At 37.2% G+C, this 12,527-nt stretch overlaps 1 protein-coding gene across 1 annotated transcript in view; it reads right to left on the bottom strand.

The window, feature by feature from the left end:
• ITPR1 (inositol 1,4,5-trisphosphate receptor type 1) overlaps positions 1 to 12,527 on the bottom strand; it is a 246,737-nt gene that overhangs the window by 36,346 nt on the left and 197,864 nt on the right. Inside the window, exons 49-55 of the mRNA XM_063291609.1 lie at positions 11,410 to 11,532; positions 9,387 to 9,562; positions 8,476 to 8,640; positions 3,732 to 3,927; positions 2,382 to 2,486; positions 1,130 to 1,134; positions 566 to 700 (exon numbers count right to left, since the gene is read on the bottom strand). Of these exons, the coding sequence (XP_063147679.1) occupies positions 566 to 700; positions 1,130 to 1,134; positions 2,382 to 2,486; positions 3,732 to 3,927; positions 8,476 to 8,640; positions 9,387 to 9,562; positions 11,410 to 11,532 (905 nt within the window). The remainder of the gene's footprint in view (positions 1 to 565; positions 701 to 1,129; positions 1,135 to 2,381; positions 2,487 to 3,731; positions 3,928 to 8,475; positions 8,641 to 9,386; positions 9,563 to 11,409; positions 11,533 to 12,527) is intronic.

Genomic DNA, 12,527 nt, shown 5'->3' with positions numbered 1-12,527 from the left:
AATATTTGGGGGAAAAAATCATTACAATAAGACTATCAGTTACCCAAAGAACTGGTAGATTCCCCTTCACTGGATGTGTTCAGGTGGAGGCTAGATAGACATCTGCCAGTGATATTTCAATTTGGATTCCTGCACTTAATAGGAGCTTTGACTGAATGACTGCTGCCAACTCCATGATTCTACAGCTATAGTAGTGTTGGAAATAGTTTTACAGAACTTTTGCCACTGTTGATAGGAAACCCTGTTCATGGACAAAAATGTGCTTATAGGTAGTGAAAGAAATGAACATTTGGGAAAGTTCTTGCTCTGGTAATATAATCGAATTACTGGCAACTTCTGTATTATAATAACAGTGGATTCTATTTGAAAACTTCCACACTGACAATTCCTTACTAGCAGAACACTTACACATTTAGTAGCACCATAAAATACTTAAACTTTACACAATTATTAATTTTCTATAAAATATCATTTCAATCTTTTTTTTTCCAGCTGTTTATGGCTCTCCAATCCCTACTGCCACCACACACATGCACTACTCCTTTCACATGTAATGTTAATTTACCTCCTTGGATGGTTTCCTGAGTACATCTCCTACTCCGCCCCCACTCCTTAGGCCATGACTAAGCACGGTAACAATGCACATCAGCAATGTCTCACATGTATGTTCTTTATCCTCTCCAGATTCTTCAGAAGATAGCTCTATTAAATAAAAGAAGTTTGGGACATGGCTGTGAGAAAGTGGGACCCTGAAGAGCTTTCATATCTCTTCCATATTTTGTACAACCATTTTAAAGCCAAATAAGGACTACCCCTTGCCTCTTTTTCTTTCTCCTATAGTTTAACAGCCTAGTGGAGGAGCTTTGTGATTCCTTGGGCTACTCAGAATTTTTATTTGATATTTTTTAAAATCCTACAAATTGGAAACCTGGCTACTCATCCTATAAGCTCGCTCATTATGGGCTTTAGGATGTCTTTACGAGAAACAATATAAGCATATTTTTAATGCAGGCATATGAACACCCAATCTACCATCTCTAGTTTTAATCCAGAAGCAAGCTTGTCATTAATGTTTAGCAAGATTCTTTTATAATTCTAGAGTAAGTACCTACCAGTTGTAAGTAGCTACCAATTCTAAACATTTACACATACAACAGTAAGTTAATTTGTTTTATCTACTGAAAACCGAATGTGTTTCTGATGTATATTTCTGTGTTCACAAAATCACATGGGACAACTGATCCTTTTCCCTACCCACTTTCTGGTCCTTGTTCTTCCCTATCACTTTGTGACAAACTCTAGAGCCCACCTAAGTCTATCAAATGTGGGATAGGAAGAGAGGATGCCTTTGTCATGTTTTCCTTTTTTTTTTCTCCCTGAATTCAGAGGCACATACAGCTGCTACCAATTTTCCAGCTGATGATAGCCAGCCACCTTATACTCCATATATTACAAAAGGACAATTAAGTCTAGAAGAATAAAAAGTCCTGAATGTTACTGCCACCAAGGGCAGAAGCAGAGAGATGGGGGAACTGAAAAATGTGGTGGAAGAAAATATGTGGGTGGGGAAATATTAAAAGAGACAGTAATGCAGAGACATATGTGAGTAATCTTATATTATTGTATGATGCAGATTGAATTATGGAAAAAATAGGATGTTATGATGAGAAGAAAACAAGTATTTTTCAACAATTAATGCAGCAACTTGGCCCTCTTAATAAAAATAAAGCCCCTCAGAGTGATTTTAATTGTGTGTTGATTCTATAAAGATGTATTTGTTTTAGCTATAGTAAATGTTACACATTAAGAAAAATGAGCTAATGATCCCTTCAGATGATCTGAATTGGGCACTTCTGCTGTAAAGAAAACATACTTTATTTTTGATAGTATAAAAATATGACCTATGTCTCATTTTCAAGGACAGAAGCAATTTACTACACATGATTTCATGTACCCTCCCAGTTTTCCAACACCATGAGCAATTTTTCCCCCCAAAATAAGGAATGGCATGATGTGGGAGATCTAAGGAAGGACTGGATGAAATGGTTGATATGCCTCTGCTCTGGGAAAGCATTGGTTAGTGTAACCTGTAAATAATGTTGATTTGTTGCCTTTAACAATAGCAACACACATTAGGGTGGTAACGGTAGGGAACATAGCAACGTGAGTTCAATGTTCTGTTCATTTTGAGACTGCAGCATGGTGTTGAAGTCACTGTCTTTGTACTTAATGTCTCATACATACTGCTATTATAGTGTTTGAGAGGGTTGACATATAAAGGAAGCCATAATGGATCAGCTCTACATTGTATTAGAAACATGCAGTCAGAATTGCAGTTTACAAACTAGTATGTAAAAAAACAAATAGTGAAGGACACTTGCCTGTAGAAGGAATAATAGAAGAACAATTTTCACCATCCTCTATTTTGCACACGTTAGAATATAAGAACTCCCTAGTCATTGGCTCTCCAACTTCATTATGTTGATCTACAGATGGGTAAAACAAGACATCTTAATGTAAGTTTAAATAATGCTGAAGTTGTTATGTAACTAAAACATCTATTAACAAACATTATTTCATTATAATGCCTTTTAATTTTAAAATATATACAATTTCTGTCAAAAAGACACCCAGAACAGTTTAGTGCATAAAAGTTATGTGACATAAAATTGTGCCAAAATCCTTTAAATTTAGTAGAGTTTAACATTAAAAAAAAAACACTTGATAATTGACTGTGTAAAAAGCAAAAACTACATTGCTTGTCTAAAATCAGTGAATAGATAGTATTCCTCATACATGTGATCCAAAAGCAGGCTGCATGGTGTTTGCATTTTCCACCCACCAAACATTCCAGAATAAAAATATCGGAGGACGTGCACCTTTGTTTGAACATGTGTGACAACGTAATGTCGCCAATCCTAATTCCCAATGCCCACACATTTAGTGACAAGCAAGTATATAGCCCTCCTAGGGTTGGGCTTGAAAGTGGGTAGAGGGCAGGTAGTCCTGTCTCCCACTCTCACCTTGACATATTCAGCTGGGGAGTATGAAGGAGCACTATACTTACATTTGCTTAAACACACATATAGCTCCCTGGGCAACCTTTTAGGATCCCAGATTTCATAAAGAGCTGTTTTCACATCCAAGCACATGTGAATACAAGTCATCTCCAGACCTCCTGACTGGGCCCAGAGAAGTTGGAGAGAGCAAGGGATGGGTGTGTGTGTGTGCATTATATGCTCTACCCATTTTCAAGCCTTTATGCATTCAAATGCTTTAAGGGGATTTAGATTATTGTCACTTATGAACTTCTACATATGGATTGGAAATTAATTTCTACATGGAAGAGATTCCAGAAATTATATGCATAACTTGCATCCATGTTCACAAGATTATTGCATGAGCATGAATACTTTGTTTAATTATTCCTTTAACCAAACCAGAAACTCAAGTATACTTTCAAAGTATTTCATATTTTCAGTTATGTATCTTAATGCATATCATAGATAAAAACAACTTCTACATGCAGTCTTGATTTGCTTTGCAGCCTAATTAGTTAAGTTTTCAAAATATCAAGAACTCAATTTATCAGCAGAAATATCTCAAAGTACAACTGATTTTAGCAATAAATCGCCTGTGGGGTGGAGACGGATTAGCATTCACTGGATACCACCCCCCTTTTTTTGCCATTTTTGATATATTTTCTTTCCTTAAAAGAATTGAGTACAAACCTGGCAATAATGTCTCATTAGGTAGCTTATCTACTTCCAAAATAAAATCATCCTTGAAGAACAGGTATCCTACTATTGAGAATAGGTAAACCAAAATAAGAGCAAGAACAGCGGTCAAGATGATAGAACGTCCATTGCGAGTGACACTTTTAATGACATTCAGCAAGGTCTCTTCCCTGTATACCAAGTCAAAAAGCTGGAAAAGGACAGTTCAAAATGTTTATCCAATGCATTAATTCATATAATGGCCCATTACATACATTATTTTTATACATAATTGGACATGTCTTTTTAAATAAAATCCTGATACTTATTTTTTTAGAAAATACACATCAATGCTTTCTGACATTTTTACTAAAATTAAATAAAAGGCCACACCCTTTTAATGTATTGCTTCAGAATATAAGATACAAGTAAGGGTCTTAAGTTCCAGGAAGGCAGATCCTGGCTGAATGTTAGGAAAAGCTTCCTAACAGTAAGAGCAGTGTGACAGCAGAAACAATTACCCAGGGAAATGATGGGCTTCCCCTTGCTGGATATGATTAAGCAGAGCCTGGATAGGCATTTGTCAGAGATACATTGTTTTAGATTCCTGCACTGATGGCCTTAATGACCCCTTTCTCTCTATGATTCTATGAAAACAAACAAATCCCCAGCAACACTATTATTTATTTATTAGTTAAATTTATATTACCGCCCATCTCCCCCAATGGGGGACTCTGGGCGGTTTATGATAAAAGCAATAATAAAAACATCAATAATAATAATAAACATTATGCCAAACTGAAAGAACAAAGCTGGTTTGCTGACAGCTATCAGTATTCCTTGATTTCTAGTCTAGAGACTAGAGAATCCAGCTTAGATATTGTATGTTAAAACCAAAACAGTAATGCAATGGTCACATAGTTGTAATATTAAATGTATCTCTCTGGATTTCTCCTCCTAAACCCTTGTTTCGACAAGCATATTGTGACAGAGAGTAGAACTCTTATAGTTTGGAATCTGACACAGAAATTCCCACATGAAAAATTAGTGTAAAAATGAAAAGCTTATGTATGATCTAGTGGAAATTCTTTGAATGCCCACAACTACTCTCAGCTCAAAAACAATGATACATAACTTAATGAAGATAGAGTTCAACCAATCCCTTTTGTTTTCCTGATGAACCTGAACTCTGTACATTGTTTTGTGAGCTTAAGTTAGTCTAATGAACATTTTGTACAAATATGGATTTGAAAAACATTTCCTAAGGCCAATATCAGGAGTCAACAATCCTGAATCAAGCAAAGTGTAATGGTTGCCTATTCTAAAACACCATCAGACTCATGAGTAGGAATTCAAAGATATCTGATTTATTAAAGAACAGTATGCAGGATCACAGAGAAAGCTGAGAATGATGAAAGCGTGCCAAATTCAAACTAAAAACCCTCGGTGCAAATGAAATCCCTCCCCCCGTAGAATCTTCTCAAGTCCACATTCCCAGGTGCTCCTAACGGTTTCTGATGGTCTGCAGGAAAAGGCCTTGAGCAGAGAAAATAACCCAAACACATTCCATTGTCCTGATTTCACATACAGAGCTTGTTACAAGGTCTCACAGCAGCTCCCTCCCAAACAGAAACGCGCGTCAGCGCCATGGCATGTGAAACGTTACGATGTATGAACTACATTGAAACAGTGAACATGACACAAAGTCACACCGAAGGCTCACTGAATGATTTTACCTTTGAATAGAATTATATTTTGTGTTGGGAAAACTGAGGTGATTTTTTTCCCCCTAAATAACCTTCACCTGTACTTGGGTGGAGTGAAAGAGGTAATGTTTTCATCCATACCTCCTTTCCATTAAAACAGCACTCCACAATAATGTGCCATCATTCACAGGATTGTAGTGGAGGTAAAAGGATTAATGCTGTCATAAAACCTTTTTGGAGTAAGCTTCCCAATCTAGTCCCTTTAACATTCCAGTGGTCAAATCACCCCCAAACTTCTCATATTTGTTTCTTGTAAATAAGGTGGGTAAATATGGTGGGGGTGCTCAAGAAAGACAGGGGACATTTGTCAAAGAAAATTGGCAAGAGGTTAGTATATCTAGCTCCACTTCTATGTCCACAATTCTCTTTTGTCACAACCACTTTCCCCCAGTCTATTTTTAAATCATCTGGGCTTATTCTTGATTTTTAAACACCCTTGAGGGGAAAAGGAATATTGAAAGCAAACTGGATAGCCATTTGTGAAGGCTTAAGCACTTCCTTCTTGCTGATAAAACAAAGGGTAAAAACCACTTCAGGTAAAGTGTGACTCTGGGCACTCTAGACACAACTTTTCTTGGCAACAGTGCGGAAATAATTTGCCATTGCCTTCTCCTGGGATGTTTTTTTTTTCTAACTTTGTTTACTTCCCAGTCTAGTCTAAAGCCTTGGCACTCCCTGGTGGTCCCCTTCCTCAACCTGAGTCTGCTTAGTGCTCAAACCCTGGCAAGATCAGCCAGGTACAGCCAGCTGCTGAGAGATGTGCCACTTTAAATCCACCAGATCATTGGAAACTCAGAATTTCCTAACACAAATTTGTAAATGCTAATGACTAGCTTTTTTATGAACTAAGCATCATTTCCTTTATAATTTCTCTGACTTGAAATGGAAAGAAAAATACAGAGATCTGGTGGATACAGAGCAGGGAACTGTTTTTTAGTACATGCACAAATGTTCTTTTATACCAAGACCTTAATCTTGCTGAAACTTGTGCTAAACTGCTATGAAGCACTTAACCAGATCTCATGACAGATCAAAACTTTTCTTAGAGAATATTTTGCTGTTTGGTCATTCTCACCATGGTTTCTTGCAAGCAATTATATAATCATGTGTAGGTTCTCCATCTAAATCTTAATGAGCATTTCTCTTGGACCTGAATGTACATGTGTTTTGGAAGGAAAAAGGGCAGCTAATTTCCAAGCAGTTTTGTGTCATGGGTGAAATTGATTTCCCAGGAACCACTAGGTTAAGACATAGCTTCATTGGCATGTACACAACACATTGCAATTCAAGAAAAAGCTCTGAGAAAGAACAGATGCTTTCCCTCAAAACAATTGCTAATTAATTTGATGATCTGTAACCAAACTGAACTGAGAGGCAAAGTTTAGTCATTAAGTGTATCCTTTTTAAAATGTGTAAGTTCTCCCTTTAATTAATTAATTTGTCTCACTGACTTCAATTTTGCCTGGTTTGAGCCATATATTTTCTTTTTTCTCATGGGAGGAAAAAGAGGTACTCAGGCTTTTGAAAAGTACCTTCAAAACAGGAACAAAGATATAAAGACAACTTTCGGAATCCTTTTTTTCTTTGGAAAGGAACACATTATAGTGTTTTACAATGGAATTTATCAAGCGGCTTAGCAGATGCAGGGTGGTACTGCTGTTGGTAGGCTGCAGAGATGGTTCAGCATTTCTTTTAGATCCCAGCCAGACCAGGCAATGATTTTAAAATAAAGTATACTGCAACAGATTTTAAAAATATAATTTCTTAGGCTGAGGATCTAAAAAAAATTCTTTTGATGCATAAATGAATAGATATAAATGTATTTAGTATCATACAAGAGGACCTGGCAGCTTTTAGCATCTGAGGGCTACAATGATATGATAATGATATAAATCTCATCTCAGAACAATATACTGCAGGATGAGAGTTTGAAGGTCTTGAAGGTCATGGGCCATAATCTACCATACTGGTCCAGTGTGGGCTGGTAGATAGAAGTTTTTCAACTTCCTAGTCAACTCTAGAGAGAAAGGGACTGGCGGAAGTCACCCAGCCAGCTTCCTTGCAAGGGAGGACCAGAATCTGAGTCAGCCTGCTCACAGTCTAGCACCTTAGCCATTAGACTACATCGGCTCTCAGTGTGGGTGTGCGTTTCTGTCTGTGCCTATATAATTACTGCACATGCTACAGTGTATATTGATTGATTGATTGATTGACTGATTATGGGCCATCAAGTTAGTGTCGACTCTCAGCAACGACATAGATAGATTGTCTCTATGACAATCTGTCCCTAACTTGGTCCTTCAGGTCTTCCAATGATGGTATATATACTACAGTTATTACGTATAGTTACAATACTATATAGAAGCCTTTCTAAACCTTTTGACCCTGGAGGAATCCTTGAAATATTTTTCAGGTCTTGGGGAACGCCTGCACATTCAGGCTCAAATATAGGCCAGAAGTTACAAAATCACTATATTCGTTTCATGTGTAGGCCTATATATATGAAGTAACAGTGTTCTTAAACTAAAAATAAAGAATGAAACTTACCTCTTTAATGTGAAGTTGCCCAAATTTGAAATAGTTTTTAAATAAATCGTGATCTCCCAAGGAACCCCTAGTGACCTCTTCTGCAACCCAAAGGTTACATGGATCCTGGTTGAGAAACCCTGCTATATAGTATAGTACAGGCAGGTTGGTATGCACAGTATGCAGGGTTGTTATGGTCACATCACAGATTAAAGTGAGACTGGGATTTTTCATCCTTTCTCTAGATTTTGTTGGGACTGTGATTTTAGAGCATCAACTGCAGAAAGTGTGTGTTTTCTTTTTCAATATTATAGAAATATTTGATGTAATTTTTCAGTACTGACAATTAGAATGGTTTCCTAGAGACCACACAAAGGTCTCTGGTAGTAGATGTCTGTCATGTAACAGTATGGACCTTGTGATCAAAAAACATTATCATAGGTAAGTCGCCAGACAGAAACACTTACCAATAAACTGTAAAAAAATTCATGAACAAAGAGCCCCATTGCACAAATAAGAAGATACAGTAGATGATAAAGAAACTCTACATCCATGATCATGGCTTTGTATCCTCTAGTAAATGTTCCACAATTACCAACAAAACTCATCAGAAATATAATTTTGTTACAAACCTGCGGAGCAAAAAAAGGTAGAAGATTAATGCATAGTTAAAATGCTAATTCTCAATTTAACATAAGAGAAGTTTAAAAATTGTATACATGAGATATATCTGCAACACTGTATCAGAGAACTTCCTTTTAAATATTTCCTTTTAAGTCTAATACAGCTAGTATTCTTGGACACAACCTTAATTTTTTTTAGACCTTGTTAGGCAAGTAGACAATTGTTCATCAAAAGATCAACATATTTATTTATTTATTTAATATAGCCACCCATTCCAGACCAGTGACTCTGGGCGGCTAACAATAATAAAAACCAATCAAACAATTAAAACAATACAGAAAATTAAATTTAAATACAGCCAAGAGATCTTAAAATCCATCAGTGTCAGCACAACCATGAAATGGACCCTTTGCACACTCGGGGACCCAGGCATGGGCACAAAGCCAGGTCTTCAAGGCCTTCCAAAAAGCCAAAAGGGTCAGGGCCATCCTAATCTCAGGAGGAAGGATGTTCCAGAAGGCAGGCGCCATGGCAGAAAAGGCGCATGTCCTGGTCTCTGATATTCCTTGGCTGACGGGACCCAGAGCATGCCCATCCTGCCAGACCGGATTGGATGGGGGTGGAAACAACTGGAAATAGATGTTCCCTCAGTTAAAAAGGTCCCAAGCCATGAAGGGCTTTAAAGGTGACAACCAGCACCTTGAATTGCACCCGGAAACACATTGGCAACCAGAGAATTTTATTTTACACTTACATTGAAAGCCCCCAGAAGAAATAATGTGGGCTGTAAACCTACAGAAAATATTAATCGCAATATGGTAGAAGCTATTAAAGCCCTAATGCCATGGGGCTTAGGTAAAGCGATAACGATGGCAAGCGATATCAGCATGGCTGTCCAGAGTAAGCCTGACAAATGGGGCTCCAGCGTACCTGACAAAGGAAAACATCCAGAGTTCGTTATTTATTTACTTCTCCCTTCATATGGCTCCACAGAGCCCTTGCAGCTACTAACAATATGAAACAATACAACATCCCACAATATCATCAAAGAACACACATAAACGACAAATCAGCAGCAGAGCAATATAAAAAAGCTGTCCGACAGATTCCAGGAAATCTACAGCATGTCAGTCTTTTCCAAACCAGTTGAAACCAAAAGAATCAAGGTTTATCAATTCAGCAATTATCTCATCAATTTTCCGGAAACAAACTTACAGACCAACTGGCCCAGCTTGGCAGTTATTTTTCCCTACTTCAGGAAACAGTTTCAGGATTACTCACAGAAATGCTATTTTCTGATTTCTTCATTCAGCATTGCTTACTAACCAACTAACATCTAGATGCTGTGATTAACAGCCCACTTCACTACACTTGAATCAATACCAAATATTCATCACCTGAAGCTGAAGGCATGTCCCTGCATGCCACTTTACTCTCTTAGGGCAGGCATCAGTTCCTTGTCAGTTGAACTGATATGCCTCTAAAGAATCCTGGTCATTGCAGTTTTGAAACAGGGATGAGAATTTGGTTGTGGTTTGAGATTTTCTGCTTCCTGAAGCAACAGAAAATTTTAAACCAAAATAAAAAATGACATGCCTGGATTTGATCTTTGTGCAGTTCAGTGTAAACTGACCTAGCTTGACCACAGGGATTAGAGTATAACCATTCCCTTATATTGAATACTTCTGCAAAAGTTTCAGCATAGTTCTTAATTCAATAATATATATTAATGTGTATACTTTAAAACAAAATTAGACAAAAAGATTTTAAGTATGATTACATATGTATTCAAGCATATTTAAATACATTTTTTAAAAAGTTTAATACAGAAACAAGAGCCAGTTTGGTGTAGTGGTTAAGGCATTAGTCTAGAAACTGGGAGACCATGAGTTCTAGTCCCACCTTAGGCACAAAGCCTGCTGGGTGACCTTGGCAAGTCACTGTCTCTCAGCCCTAGGAAGCAGGCAAGGGCAAACCACTTCTGAAAAACCTTGCCAAGAAAACTGCAGGGACTTGTCCAGGCAGTCTCCGAAAATCAGACACGACTGAACGGATTAAAAAAAAAATACAGAAAGAGGTTGGACACATAAAAAAAAAAATCACACAGTCCAGAAAGCAAGCTCTGTGAAAAATTTTGAAATGTCTCACATAGCAAGTGTTATTTTTCTGGTATGTGCAGTTATTACTAACTGGTCATTTAGGTTCATCCAGTTATACAAAGTATCTTCTTCATAGCAAACACTTAAGAATATATTGATTTTTGGCTGTATTGATTAGCATAAATGGGCTTGATAAATCAATAGGTAATTTGACAAAATAACATTCACTCTTCTTGATGGTCAGAATTTTGTTTCCTGTCTGTTTTGGAATATATAATCCAAAAGAATCTGGGGAGTATACAGAGATAAAGCTAGTAGAAATATGAAATGGGACAGCTGTGATTTTAGTTATACTGGTTCTCACTCAGCTTCTTTGAGATTTGAAGGAAGTTTAGCTGTTGTCATGCCTTCTTTAAGGTATGTATATTCATTATTCTCTGCTTGCATATTTGTAAATAAGATATCAGAAAAGGTTTCCACAGCTAGAATAAATTAGACTCTCAATACTGCCCCTCTTAGGTTTCTCATCACTTGGGAAATTGTAAATTGCTTAGTATCACAATCACTAAAACTGCTACCAAAATTAAATAATCCATTTACAGTACTTCTCCCTCCTGCCCCAAATCTTTTTGGTGTAACTTTTAGATTCTATGTTTCACAAATCTGAAATATTAGTACCTCCTTTGATTCCTTTAAATGGATAGAAAAACGCTACCAGTAGATTCATAAGGACTGCAAGGTTAAATGAAATACTGCTCCAGAAGGACATGTTTCGGGAACACCAGTACAATATATGTTGAGCTGCAAAATAGGGGGGGAAAAAACATGTTTGATGGATTCAAAGGTATCATTTTCTTTTAACGAGGAATAAACCTTAGAAACAAATATATATTGCCAACTTTTCCTAGAATGATGCACTACCAACATGAGTGATTGTTAGTGTTTGATTTAAGTCTCCTTTTAACTGCTGTTTGCAAAGTTCAGACGTTCATGGCATTTGATTCCTAGAGATGTTTTTCAGATCAAAGATCACATTAAACAAAAGTAGCTTTTACATAACCAAGTAAGCTTGTAAATACCATGAGAACCGAAATCGAGTGTTTAAAACATCTATTTTCAGGCTTATAATGGTGGAAATGGTAGATTCAGATTGAAACTGGATGTTGCAGGATGTGACTGGTCCTTAAGTATTTGGTTTTAATTTGTTAAATCACACTGCACACACCTTCCAGATTGGGGTAACAGCAGAGGATCCACAGGAGAAGATACTTTCATCAAAGTGACCAACACAGTGTGGTACGATCAGTTCCACCACTGTTTTATGCACATGCAGTGTTATGATGCAAGGACAAAAGGGTGGTATTTGAGTCACAATAAAGCAGTGCTGCTTTTGCCATTTATCCCCCTTGATCCCCTTTGTGGATGCCTCTGGATTGTACAATTGGAGGCACACACACACACACACACACAAAATGCTGAGAGAGTTACATATTAAAATCTGTTACACAATAACTCAGCTCGGAAGATGCCAAAACTCAAGCCAAGAAGAAACACACATACACACACACAAAGCTGAATTGTTGGACCAAGTACTGTAGGTACGAGTAGCCCAGCAATTCTGCCATCCCTCATAAAGCCTGTAACAACCTTCTCTTTGTCCCTAAAACAACACTGACAACTTGTGACACCGCAAGTCTTACACAGTCTATGAGTAAGTTTATATTGGCACAACAGGACTAGGATAAGACTTCTGGTTTTGTAGCTCCAGGTTCCCAGTAATAAACTGTAGGATCATC

Source organism: Candoia aspera, chromosome 2 (assembly GCF_035149785.1).
Source record: "Candoia aspera isolate rCanAsp1 chromosome 2, rCanAsp1.hap2, whole genome shotgun sequence".
NCBI classification, from domain to species: Eukaryota; Metazoa; Chordata; class Lepidosauria; order Squamata; family Boidae; genus Candoia; species Candoia aspera.
The sequence above is the reverse complement of the archived record's forward strand: the minus strand, read 5'-3'. Positions and strand labels throughout refer to the sequence as shown.